Genomic DNA, 14,184 nt, shown 5'->3' on the forward strand with positions numbered 1-14,184 from the left:
CTCAATAAGTTTATTTAAAGGTTTTGTTAGTTTCTGAGATGAATACTGACATTTTTGTGCTTTATAAAGAATATTCCATAAAAAAATGGATGTGAAATACCTGAACGTATAAGAAGTCTGCATGTTGAGCTATATTTACGAATGATGTCCTTATACCGATGATAAAATTTTGTAAATGTTTTGACTAGTTTGAGATATCGAAAACCCTGGTTTAATAATTTTTCAGTAATACATAAATTTCTCTCGTTAAAATCTAAAACATTGTTACATACACGAGCGAATCGTACAAGTTGAGATATATAAACACCGTAAGATGGTTGACAAGGGAACGTCACCATCTAAAAATGGACAATTAACGATAGGAAATGAAAAATCATCTCTTTTATCATAAATTTTAGTATTAAGCTTTCCGTTAGTGATATAGATTTACCAGCATTGAAATTTTATATTTACGCCAGGTGCGCGTTTTGTCTACAAAAGACTCATCAGTGACGCTCGAATAAAAAAGATAAAAAGGCAAAATAAAGTACGAATTTGAAGAACATTGAGAACCAAAATTTGCTAAACGTTTTGCAAAATACAGTTCAGGTAATCCATTTTTAAAACGTAAAAGAATTATTGTAGGTCGAAATCACATCTTATATATTAGTACGCATTATACAGTTTTATTAATTAACCTGTAGATTCTGTTTTCGAGAGAAAAAAAAAAAATTTGAATGTTATTATTTCACATAATCATCTGTGGAATATAAAACAATTTGAAAGTGTGTTCTAAAGATTTTACGTGCAAATAAGTGCAAATAGACAAGCCTAAAATTAATGTGAAAGGTGCACACGACTTTCTCTTACGATAAGATAATGTGTAATCATTTCATAGTTCTTCTGTCCTGGAGTGAAAATACGGATATTGTGCTATTGAAAAAGTTTTGGAATCATTTTCTGGCATAGCTTTTTTGTCTGCGGTTAGGTTTTTGTTTTCATCAGCCTGTAAACGTCGGTAATATGAATGTTTTATTAAATGTAATATCAGTATTTAGTACACATATAATATTAAATCAATCCTAATTTTATCACATTTTCGACAGATAGTCTTATTTATTCAAATGTGACGTCATTTTTCATTTTTGATGTTCTGTTTTACAAATTAAAATGTGACGTCATGTTTTTGTCATTTTTTACAATTTCAAATATGACGTCACTTGGCGTTGACGTTTTGACTAATTCTAGTGTTTCTACTTGCCGATTGCGGAAAAAGAAAAGATAACTCTTATGTATACCGGAAGTGTGATTCGGTTGTGTGCTGCACGATAACAAGGAAAAATTGACAAGTGGTGCTGCTAAATGACGTTTTGTAACGAAGTAGAAAATAAGAGATTGGTAGGAATAAAAGCGTACGTACAAAATATGAATTATTATGGAATCTATTTGTTAAAATAACCATTCATTTATTTATTTTGAGTAAATATTCAACATGGCAAAAGCGATCCTTCCCTGCAATATATTTTTTTAAATATAAAGGGGTGTTATAGCTATTCTTACCATGGATGTCTAATGAGCCAATAAGATGGACAATTGAGTGTAAAAATTTCAAAAACGTCACTCCAGTGCTTTTAACTTTATATGATTTTTCCTCTGCCGGTATTAAATTTCCCGTCAGAGTGTGATTCTATATCAGAAAAGAAATATAATGAATGATAAAATATTTTTTCTCTCCTCATGGAAAAAAAGCATTCAAAAAAAAATAATATTGTATCTTTCTTTGTTGTGTTGAAGCACTATTGCTTTGGGTAGGGATAAAGATTGGTACCTATTGTAACGTTTAATCCCGCTGCATTTGTTTGCACCTGTCCTTAGTCAGGAACCTGATGTATAGTTGTTGCCGTTTGTGATGTGGTTCATAAGTGTTTCTTGTTTCTAGTTTATCATATAGATTAGACCGTTGGTTTTTGCAAGAAGAATGGTTTTAAATCGGTAATTTTAGGCTCTTAAAAGCTTGCTGTTCGGAATGAGCACATTCTCCGTGTTGGAAACCATACTTTGACCTATAATAGGTTTTCTTTTGCAAATTGTAACTTTGATTGAGAGTTGTCGCATTGACATTCATACCACTTCTTCTTATATCTATATAAACACATCATGAAAAACAAATGTCTTGGTAACAAGAACCCCATCAAAACTTGTGATGATTCCAGGGAAACCAGTTCCTCCTCCCACATGTTTTGCGTTGAATTCTGGTAGTATAGAAAGTGGACCAGCTCATGCTGATCATATTCCGCGGCGAACGCGTGTTCATATGCATATGGGTACCCCGTTAATGATGTACATCTTCCAAAGTATACACAGATGCGTTAAAAAGTATGCTCTGCGATGAACTGTTGATGCTACACACGTATGCTACGCAGTAAACCCTAGTGCTTTAGAAAAGGAAACAATTGGTTTTATACAATGTGAAACTATGTTTTTATAATTCGGAGTTTAGTATGACGTCCATTATCACTGTACTAGTATACATATTCTATAGGGGCCAACTGAAGGACACCTACGGGTGCAGGAATTCTCGATACATTGAAGACCCATGGGTGGCCTTCGGCTATTGTCTGCTCTATGATCGGGTTGTTGTCGCTTTGACACATTCCCCATTTTCTTTCTCAATTTTATTTTGTTCATTGAGGACTTGCGAAGCTACATATAATGTATACCTCTATAATATATATACTTAGTTTTGTATATAAGTTATGAAATGATATATTTATGATCAATGCACCCTAACTATTTTGACAATTTTCTATCAACTAACACAAGGGTATTTGATGTACGTAATTATCACACAACACAACAGTAAAAACGAGGAAAATAAAAAGCAAATGAGAAAATATTGATTTTAATCGACCAATTACTTGAATCTGACATACACAAATATGACTTATATCACTTTCTCAGGGTGAAAGTGGAAATAGGTAATGTTGACTCATCTAAAGCACATGTATTTTTACTAGTTGTTAGGAAAATGATGATCATAAAGATTTAGTGCAGTACAGTGGTTCGGTCAATTTTATTTTTTTATTTTTACATTATCTCTTCCTGTAAAGGGCAAATATTTGTTCTGGAAAGCACTGTTTTTATTTTAGAATTTCAAAATCATTATGATGAGATACCGTTCAATGTATCGCAAAGTGTTTTTATTGAAGCTCTACTTGTATTGGTTATAAATTGGACATGATCAATCCACGTGTTTAACAATATTAATCTCTTATACAACCAGCGTTTTTAGGAGGGAGGTATTTTTTAATCGATAAATGAAAAGAAATTTTACGCTGATTTGAATGCAATTATAAGACCTTACCCTGAATAAGAGTCAATAAATGTATTTAAATTCATGCTTTTGGGAAGATCTTTTATGTTAACCGCTGAATATGACTGAAAAAATATCGCATTTTCCAGTTCCATATATATGACCTTTTACTGTCCAGTTTCTTATCTGGCTAAATGAACTGTTGAACTTGTGTAGGTGGACAATATAATTGTTTCAGGCCAGGATAAGGGAAATATACACAACGAACTGAAAAGTTCAAATGCTTTGTGAAAGTAATTTACAGTACGTTGGTAGTGGATAAAACATTATTTCTATCTTCGGAAATCTTATTTCGGTGATATCTTTAAATGACCTAATATGTATGGTTCTCTCCCTGAATGATAAGCAAGTACAAAAGGAATTAGACCTCACGAACTCTTTATATACTTCTTCTATTGAATAACTAGTTTCATTATTGGCTTAATCTTTCGAAGGATTCTTTTTATTACTTGATATCTTATTAGTAACTACAGGGAACAATCTGCCGAAAACAGAAGGTAAGTTGTGTATCATTATCATTCTTAAATCTAAAATTATAGAACGCCACAACTGTCTTATGTGGAACTCTGATATTACTTTACGTTGTTCTATTATTACTTAATGTTGTTCTATTATTACTTAAAAATATTTTGTCATTACTTAATATGGTTTTGACGTTACATAATGATGTTTTAATATAACTCAATATGGAAATATCATAATACTATTTCGATATTACACGACATGGTTTCGTATTGACTTGATATAGTTTTGTCATTACTCAATATGGTTTGGTCATTACTCTGTGTGGTTTCACCATAATTTAATATGGTTGTGTCATTAGTCAATGTGGTATTATCTTACTTGATGTGTATGTGACTTAACGTAATGTAGTTGTTTCATTACATGATGTGGTTTTGTTATTTCGTAATGATGATTTATCTATTCTTTATATGATTTTAACATTACGTAATGATGATTCAAAATTTGACGATGTTACACTACTTGATGTGTTTGTTTCATTATTTGATGTGGTCTTGTCATTCTTTGATGTGGTCCTGTCATTCTTTGATTTGGTTATCCCATTACTTGATGAGGTACAACCACGTGACCTATTTGGAAAAACCTGTTCTATTTTTAGATAGATTTTCATGTTCTTTGTGCCATGAATGCGTGTGGCCATCCATTAAATTAGTGATGAAATTAAAGTTCGGGTTACTGCTTGAGTTAAATTTTGAGCTAGTTTTCGAATTCAAGTCATGCTTTGAATTAAAGTTCTAGTTAGCATTGAGTTTCAAGTTGGACTTTGAGTTTGAGTCACATTTAAAGGCAGAGTTATAGTTACAACTTTGAATATGAGTCATTTCTTAAGATAGAGTTTGAATAAGATTCAAATTTAAGTCTCATTTAGATTAATCAAGATTTAGATTTGAAATTCGAGATATTTTATGTGTCTTTTGAGTTTCGTAATTAAATTTTCTATCGCGGAAAAAGGGCGTTTGCTCGTGCTTCTGAAAAGAGGGTCCCGGGATATGCGTACTAAATTAACAATGCTGCAGTATGCAAAACGCAACATTTGAAATAAAGTTAGATGTGGTGTGATGGCCCATTAGACAACTACCCACCAGGGTTAAATGTAGTGGATGTAAGAATTCATATATAGGCAACCGTAGAGCCTTCAACACTCCGTATAGTCAGCTACAAAAGGCCACCATGCACTATGTGAAAAAAATCAAACGAAAAAACTAACGGTATATTTTACAAAAAAAAACCAAATATGACACATATGTATACAACGACAACAATTGAACTATATGCTCCTGATTTGGTGCAGGTACACAAAGAAAGTGCACGTTTTGGAGTTTAACATGTATGTGAGCGAACATCGGAGTGTAACAGCACAACACGAGAAAAAATGTAAACTGGACAAAGTGATGCTCCGGCATTCCACTCATTTAACCCCAAAAAGGACAAAGTTCAATTTTTATCCCAAAAGAAGGAAAAATAATAAAAAATGAAAAAACCCTGACCACATGCACACCTTCAATACATATACAAACAGCTAGCAGAGTGATAAATTCCTAGCATTCAAACTGTAGGAGCAGTTATCTTAGTACGCATTACTTATGAAAGAAAATTTCCCAAAAATGACAAAGTTCAACTTTCTCCAAAAAGGGCTTATATTAATAACACACATGCAGCACACCTTCAATATATGTACAAACAGAAAAAAATAAGAAAATTCCTAGGATTCAAACTGTTGGAGGAATTATGCGAAATAACTATATACCCATAATGGGACAGAAAGACGGACGGACGGACAGAGGTTAAACACTATGCCCCTAACTTTCAGTTGCGGTGGCTTAAAAACAGTTTCAATTGGCTGACTCAATAGATCGGCATGACTGGGTAATTAAAATCCATCGGGGCGATATCGGGTTCCCCATAATGGTAAGGACATTCAACGTGTGGCACCCGTCGTGTTATTCGCGAAATTACAAACGGAGTGATTTGGTTCACATTCGAGAAAAAAGATGAAGAAATTATGGTTACGACAACTTGAACATGTTCGTCGTCACATGTGAAACAGATATTCTAAAACGTTTATTTTTCAATAAGGGCGAGGTAAAAAGTAAAAGATTGATATTCGTATATATGTTCAAATGTTCACTAACGCTAAAAAAATTCGGAAAATTCTTATTTTATCGGATTGATGCTTTGTCGCTTAGTCCGGACCGGTCCCTCGATTCCCCTGTGACTTAAATTTTTATTGATTTGAAGTGTCTCATTTGTTAACAAAACATTATTAGTTTTTTAATTGTGTCGAGCCTGACAACGTCGTCGAAAGTGGCGTCATTTCGGGACCTTTTATAGCTAACTGTGGGGTAAGGGTTTTGCTCATTGTTGAAAACCATGCAGTTTTGTTTAAGTTAAATAAAACAGAATAAAATTGTTTTGACATGATCAATTTATTACCTCCATGCCGTGTTTTCAAAGTTGTATAGGAGTTTATTAATATACATTGTATATCAAGAAAAAACATCTACAGAAAAACATTTTTTTTTATATTTGTTTTACCGATTAATGCACAGCCGATCAACATTACCTTTTCACACTGAAAGCAGCAATGTCAGGCGAGACACAGCGTTCCGTGGACTATTTTACAAATTTATTATAATACTGCTTCTCTTTGAGGATCAAATTACAAATTATCCCAATTATGTCCGGAATACTGTAAATTTTTTAGGATTTAATTTTTAATTGTTGTCTGCCGTTCCCCTTTTTCATACCAAATATATCTGAACTACTTTAATCTGAACTCAAACTTTGGCGATACCCATTAAAAGCACATTAAACAAACTACATATTGAAATCTGTTAAAAAATAGATTTTTTTTTCACATAGTGCATGGTTGTCTTTTGTAGCTAAACGGAGTGTACGGCTGCCTATATATGATTTCTTACACCCACTTCATTTAAACTCTATGTTGCGTTATGTATACTGCAACATTTTTTAAGTACGCATATATCCCGGAGCCCTCTATACGGAAGCAAGAGCAAAAGCCCTTGTTCCGCGATAGAAAACTTAATAACGAACTCAAAAAGATATATAAAATAGCTCGAATTTCAACTCGAAATCTTATTTAATCTAAATGAGACTTAAATTCGAATATTACTCAAACTCTACCTCAAGAAGTGACTCAAATTCAAAGTTTCTGCTTTTAAATATGACTCAAGTTCAAAGTTTCTGCTTTTAAATATGACTCAAACTCGAAGTCCAACTCGAAACTCAATGCTCACTAGAACTTTAATTCTAAGCATGAATTGGATTAGAAAACTAACTCAAAGTTTACCTCAAACAGTAACCCGAACTTTAATTTCAACACTAATAGTTAGATCGTTCAAGACACATACAACATGGACATCTATCTAAAAAAGAACAGGTTTTTCCGAATTGGTCACGTAGTTTTACCTCATCAAGTAATTTGATAACCACATCAAAGAATGACAAGACCACATCAAATGATGTAACAAACACATCAAGACGTGTAAACTCGTCAAATTTTGAATCATCATTACGTAATGTTAAAATCATATAAAAAAATAGACAAATCATCATTACGAAATAACAAAACCACATCATGTAATGAAACAACTACACGACGCGAAGTCACATACACATCAAGTTATATAAAAACCACATTGACTAATGACACAACCATATTAAAAAATAGGTGAAACCACATCGAGTAATGACAAAACTATATCAAGTCAAAACGAAACCATATCGTGTGATATCGAAATATCATTAAGTAATGACTATTTCATATTGAGTAATATTAAAACATCATTTCGTAATGTCAAAACCATATTAAGTAAAGACAAAACAACATAAAGTAATATCAGAGTTCCACATAAGACAGCTGTTGCGTTCCATATAAAATGTTTAAAAATGATTGTACGCTAACCTAATATTTGCTTTTAAATAATTATGTACAACTCAAATAAAAGTTTTTTTTAAATAGAAACATGTACAAATAAACATATCAAACTCTGATTAATATCCGACTATTTGCGGGCTTGTCATTGGCGTTTGAATTCATATAAATCATCAAGTTCTAGATTACTCCGAACTGATAGAAGAAGTGATAACAATCAATTATATCAATTGTCGTTACCATAATCCCGTAATCACTAACTTAAAGTTGATTCTGCCATCATGGAATTAAACTTATCACCAAATCGCTCGTTTATGTTCACACTATAAATTTAAAGAAACTATATAGTCTTAGATGCATGATTGTTTTATTAGTTGTTAGTGGCTTTGAACTAGCTGTCAGTTAACTGCAAGTACTCTCAGATCTGTACCTAGTGTATTTTTGTTGTTAGGATGTACAAGTACCCGGCCATCTCCACTTGTTTTGTTTTGTCCATCTGATGAGTTCAGCTTTTTTCAACTGATTTGTATAGGTCGTTCTTATGTTGCACTGTTATACCACTGTCCAAAGTAAGGGGAGGGTTGGGATCCCGCTAACATGTTTAATCCCGCCACATAAAGGCAGGAGCCTGTAATTCAGTGGTTGTCGTTACTTTCTCGTTTGAATTGATTTACATTGTCATTCGGGGCCTTTTATAACTGACTATGCGGTAAAGGCTTTGCTGTTGTTGAAGGCCGTACGGTGAGCTATAGTTGTTAGTTTCTGTGTCATATTGGTCTCTTGTGCAGAGTTGTTTCATTGGCAATCATACCACATTTTCTTTTTTTCATATTCATATACAGGAGTTTGCTCCTTACGTAGAAACTTCTCTGAATAATTACGAAGAGGAACAATTAGAAGTAACACTCCGTAAATTCTATGCACACTATAACGAATTGGTTGATCCATACAATGTGTGTCTGTCTAAACTAACTAAGGACAATTTTACCAAGTCTTAAATTGTTGTTTGCCATTAACGTGGTCTTTTCTTTAATTACCGAACCTGAACTGTTCCAAAATGTGACTGTTTTGATGAGTATAATTTCGAATTACATATGACGTCTCAGGAGTATTTGTTATCCAACAATAATGTATTTAGTTATGATGCTGTTTTTGTAATTCTTATCGAATATTGTTAAATGAACATTAATTATATATTATTTTTTACAGATTTACTGTTTGCAAAAGTATTTTTTCTTCTAAGTAATAAGGATTTTCTTATCCAAGCCATAAATAACTTTAGCCGTATTTGGCACATTTTTTTGAAATTTGTGTCATTAGTACTCTGCAACATTGTACTTGTTTGGCTTTATTTACTTATTAAATCTAAGTTTCACTAGTGGGTTGTATGTAGACGAAACGCACGTATGGTTTAATAAGTTATAAGCCTCGTGATAACTTTAAGCATGTCGAAATGTCCTATTATAATTTTAATTTGTGTATTTCTCTGTCCGTCATTTTTTTGCATTTATTTGTATTGCCATGTGTTGTTATCGTTGAGTGTTATATTTAACATTGTCATACAAGCGCGAGGTTTGGCTAGCCGCTTAACCAGGTTCAACTAAACATTTTTCTTCTTTAATTGTCCTGTCCCAAGTCAGGAAAATGACAGTTGTTATTTTATAGTTCGTGTCTTTGTGTTTTGCTTTGTTTGTTATTTTATTTTACTCACTTTAGTGTTTCTGTTGCTTCGTTGTTTTCCCCTTATAGTTGATGTGTTAACCTCATTTTAAATGTGTAACATGGATTTGTTTTCTCTCAATCGATTTGTGACTTTCGAACAGCTGCATACTACTGTAGTTTATATTTAACAACTAATAAGCAATACAGAGCAGGTGACCGATGTTAATCCAGATCTGCATCTAATATCAGAAACATTCTTTTTTTGTGGATTGTTTTATAGACTGTGTTGTTTGCTTTTCGTTTTCGATTGGTTTTTTTCAGCCTTTCTTTGACTGAAAGTGTTTGATTACCTATAAAATAAAGAGCTGAAAAATTTAAAATGCCGTCTTCATTTTATACCACCACAGAAATAATATAGTTTTTGTATGGTTGTTACTTACTGAATTGACATAAGTTATGTGCCTTATTATATAACTATTACAGATGTATGTGTCTACATTGATGGTTAACAGCACTCTAATGGTTCTCACTGTTACGATGCTTGTAATTATATATGTGAATATGAAGATACCTATACCAACTTCTATAAGAAAAAATGAAAACAACACGTTTAATACTTTCAATGCGTCCGCCACACTTTTTTGGAATTACCTGTATAACTGTTCAGCAAGGTAAAGTATAATGTGATTATACAGGTGAATGTTAAAATACTATAACAAACGTCTATAATAGAAAAACAAGAAAAAAAGGCAAAATGTATAATAAACGATGAAAAGTGTGAATCTTAAAGTCATCAAACCTATCTCCATAACTGTACAGCTGAATCCATCATGAGAATAACTGTGCAACAATTTAAATTTAAAGTCCTTCATGTCAACTTCTATCTTTAAGGATTATGTACCCTTGTGTTGTTTCAATGCTAAACATATGGAAATTTTATAGAAAATCCACAGCCTTTATCCTTGTTTTATCATATTTGGCAATTTGATGACCGATAGATATAGGATTATTACATGCAGTGCTAGCATTGATTTCCTTAAAACAAGTTTATTAATGTAGTTATTGGTTAGAACAAATAAAAATATGGACCAAATCAAGTACACCTTTTAGGGTGCGCTCGAATTTAGTTACTCTGCACGAGGGATTTTGGAATTTACAGGTTTGTTAGAACTTTTTGTAAAAAACAAACACTAGCACATCATAGAAAAGCAAGTGAGTAATCTATGTTTCAAATTTTATAACAAAAATCTCTGTATTAAAGGCTGTGGATTTTCTATAAAAATCTTGGTTTATTTGCCATAAAGTGCTCCTTTTCTATTAAATGCAATGCAACAGTAAATAATAATGCTTTGCATCAAGTTTCCCCCTAGTATATGTTCAAAATGGCCTGTCTCTATTATTCGTTATATCTGTAGTTTTGATACAATTGATGTTTAAAAAATTCGTACAAAAATGGCTACAGAAGGGTACATAAACCTTAACTGTATTATAAGGTAAACTTTCATTCGATTTTACCTGTGACTTTAAAAAATCCTCACATTTATTTTCACAAAGGTACCAGAAGGTAAAATCAAATGTGCTAATACCTGTTAATACAAAGATATTTACAGTATTTGTTCAACTATAAAGCATGTAAACTGTCATGTTAATTTACCTGTGACTTTAACGATCACCCACCAACTTTATAACTGTAACAAGGTAAATTCGTAAGCAGCAATTATTCATATATATGATGTTCAAGCTTAAATCACATTTACATTTTTTGGTGGGATTCGTGTTGTTTATTCCTTAGTTTTCTATGTTGTGTCATGTGTACTATTGTTTTTCTGTTTGTCTTTTTCATTTTTAGCCATGGCGTTGTCAGTTTGTTTTAGATTTAAGGAATAACAGTACTGTAGTTAAAGAGTTGCCTCCGTCAATTTTGATTTGACGGTCGCAAATCTCCGTTTTAAAAGACAAACAGAAAAACAATAGTACACATGACACAACATAGAAAACTAAAGAATACAGTACGGTTATTCCGATTCTAATGCATTACAAAAAAGAAATATTACGATACAACTTGAAAAAAGATCTAAATTTGACAAATAAAAAACAATCCGCGAAACTTCATGAATGATTTTGGCGCAAAGACGTCATGGCTAAACGTAACGTCATACAAATGAAAACTTACAAACTGGAGATTATTACGTTACCAGTACGATTCAAATTCGGGCAAAATTACATTAAAACGGCGAATTCGAGGTAGGTGTTGTTTTATTTTCGATTATATAGTAGTAATCGAACATTTGTTGATTCAACAATTCAAAATGGCGGGTTCATCCTTAATTACGCCTGGTCAACTGTGGATTTGACGGCAACTTTTAGCCAATGAAAAAAAATGTTACATACAAATATCATTAGAATTATGAGTTTGACTGTCCCTTTGGTATCTTTCGTCCCTCTTTTTTTTTCTCTTCCAGTAATATTATATGTAAGGCTAGTATTTACCTATATTGCATTATGTCAGACTGTTGTATTGTATCCGTCTTTCATTCCTTGTAAACCTTATTCTTTTATAATTGTTTTATCAAAAACATAACAAATGGAAACAAATATATTTAATCCCACATTGAGGTATGCATTTGATAGCTTTTAAAGTTTCCTAGGTTGTTGTAAGTTAATACAGAGAATACATGATACATTCAATCACCTTACTAGAAAAGTACCCTAGTATTGGACGTTCGACTTCATCTATATTGAGTCGTTGACTTTGAACAATAACTTTCTGACATCTTTATGAGGACCATGTTATGTTTGTATATTGACAGATGTAAAGTTCGATATCATTTATTTTAAGTCGTTGACCTTGAACATGTTGAACAATAACTATCTGACATCTTTAGGAAGACCATGTTATGTTTTTATATTGACAGATGTAAAGCTTACTCTCTTAATAACTTTCTGACATCTTTATGTAGACCATGTTATGTTTGTATATTGACAGATGTAAAGCTTACTCTCTTAATAACTTTCTGACATCTTTATGAAGACCATGTTATGTTTGTATATAGACAGATGTAAAACTTACTCTCTTAATAACTTTCTGACATCTTTATGATTATGAAGACCATATTATGTTTGTTTATTGACAGATGTAAAGCCTACTCCAGTTTGCCATCAATTTGTACATTAAAACCAGACCCAACAGATTCCTGTTGTCAGATTCCAGACTGTGGCACCTATATTCCAATCACTGGAAACAAATTCACAGGAACCATTCCACTAAACAAGTTTAATCTGGTTCCAATAGGAACACATACTATATTCTATGGATCCCGTCATAAGCATAATGCTTTACAGGGTACTAGTAGCAAAGTTTATAAACTGTTATGTTTTTATAATATTTCTTTATATATATGTAGTGGTGATCAGAAAAATTAAACACCATTAAGAGAATATTTTAGTCAATCTGCGATTTATTACAAAAAAACACAGTAAATAAAGCTACATGATTTGTGTTTGCAAATTCACATACTTGCTACTGTAACGACTGAAATCGCGGAGTTTGTGTTCAATGGTATTTATGATTATTTAAATAGTTAGGAAACGATTTGTAAGAGCGAAACATAATATAAAATCCAAATTTTTGACTTTATTCAAATTTAGCTATTCATATCTTTATAAAAAGAGCTACATTACAAATTCTGTAGATTTTACAAGGAACGTATAATCATAGACATTGTTGTAAGATTTCAGAGAAGTATTCAAGAAGTCAATTGTTTGGGTGTCTGTCAACCTGGTGCCTGCATACATAAAAAGTCATAAGTATAAAAGTGTCTTTTTTCAAATAGCGTGTGTTTATAATAATACCTTGCAATATGTTTACTTCGATATAAATGAGAAACACATTTTCAGAATATCACAGCTTAGTGTATTTGAAATTTTAAACCAAGACTTGTAATTTGTCTTTCAGATACCTGCTTATACAAGAACAAGGTTTACAAGCAGGGAGCCTCTTGGAATGATGGGTGTAATAATGTGTGTACCTGTTTGAACGGACCTAAGGGGCTGTACAGATGTATATCTAAGTGAGATTGTATATGTTTATGTTTGAACTACCTAAATGACCAAAAGAGGGACTGAGAGTATTTACTTCCAATGCTTCCTAAAATTCTGTGTTATGTAGTTAGATTTGACTAGTTACATGTTTATTCCTAAACTTTGTCTTAAGAGGTTGTTTTTTTTTTTTAGTTTATTTTCAAAATTTGGTTTTCTTTTAGTTTTTTTCAAAAGTCCTTATGTACGGCATACAAAATATTATTAAAATATTTATGTCAAGTAAACCTCAAATCGAACAATGTGAATAGGTTCAATTTGTGTCACCAGTGTCATCATTACTATGGTAAACAATCTAACGTAAGTCAATAAGTAATGATGAATCTCCAATGAAAGAGGGACGAAAGATACCAAAGGGACAGTCAAACACATACATCTAAAACAAACTGAAAACGTCATGGGTGAACATGAAAAAGACAAACAGACAAACAACAGTACACATGATACAACATAGAAAACCAAAGAATAAACAATACGAACCCCACCAAAAACTAGGGGTGATCTCAGGTGCTCCGGAAAGGTAAGCAGATCCTGCTCCACATGTGGCACCCGTCGTATTGCTTATTTGATATCAAAATTGATAAATAGTCTAATTCGGTAGGTTACATTCATGAAAGGGAAGGGGATTGTAGTTACAACGTGAGGAACATATCCG

At 32.3% G+C, this 14,184-nt stretch overlaps 1 protein-coding gene across 1 annotated transcript in view; it reads left to right on the forward strand.

Moving 5' to 3' along the window:
- The first annotated feature begins 3,696 nt into the window (after positions 1-3,696).
- Positions 3,697-14,184, forward strand: part of LOC139522645 (uncharacterized) — a 62,231-nt gene continuing 51,743 nt past the window's right edge. Inside the window, exons 1-4 of the mRNA XM_071316112.1 lie at positions 3,697-3,849; positions 9,915-10,102; positions 12,566-12,774; positions 13,387-13,501. Of these exons, the coding sequence (XP_071172213.1) occupies positions 9,915-10,102; positions 12,566-12,774; positions 13,387-13,501 (512 nt within the window). The 5' untranslated portion in view covers positions 3,697-3,849. The remainder of the gene's footprint in view (positions 3,850-9,914; positions 10,103-12,565; positions 12,775-13,386; positions 13,502-14,184) is intronic.

This window comes from Mytilus edulis, chromosome 5, assembly GCF_963676685.1.
Source record: "Mytilus edulis chromosome 5, xbMytEdul2.2, whole genome shotgun sequence".
NCBI classification, from domain to species: Eukaryota; Metazoa; Mollusca; class Bivalvia; order Mytilida; family Mytilidae; genus Mytilus; species Mytilus edulis.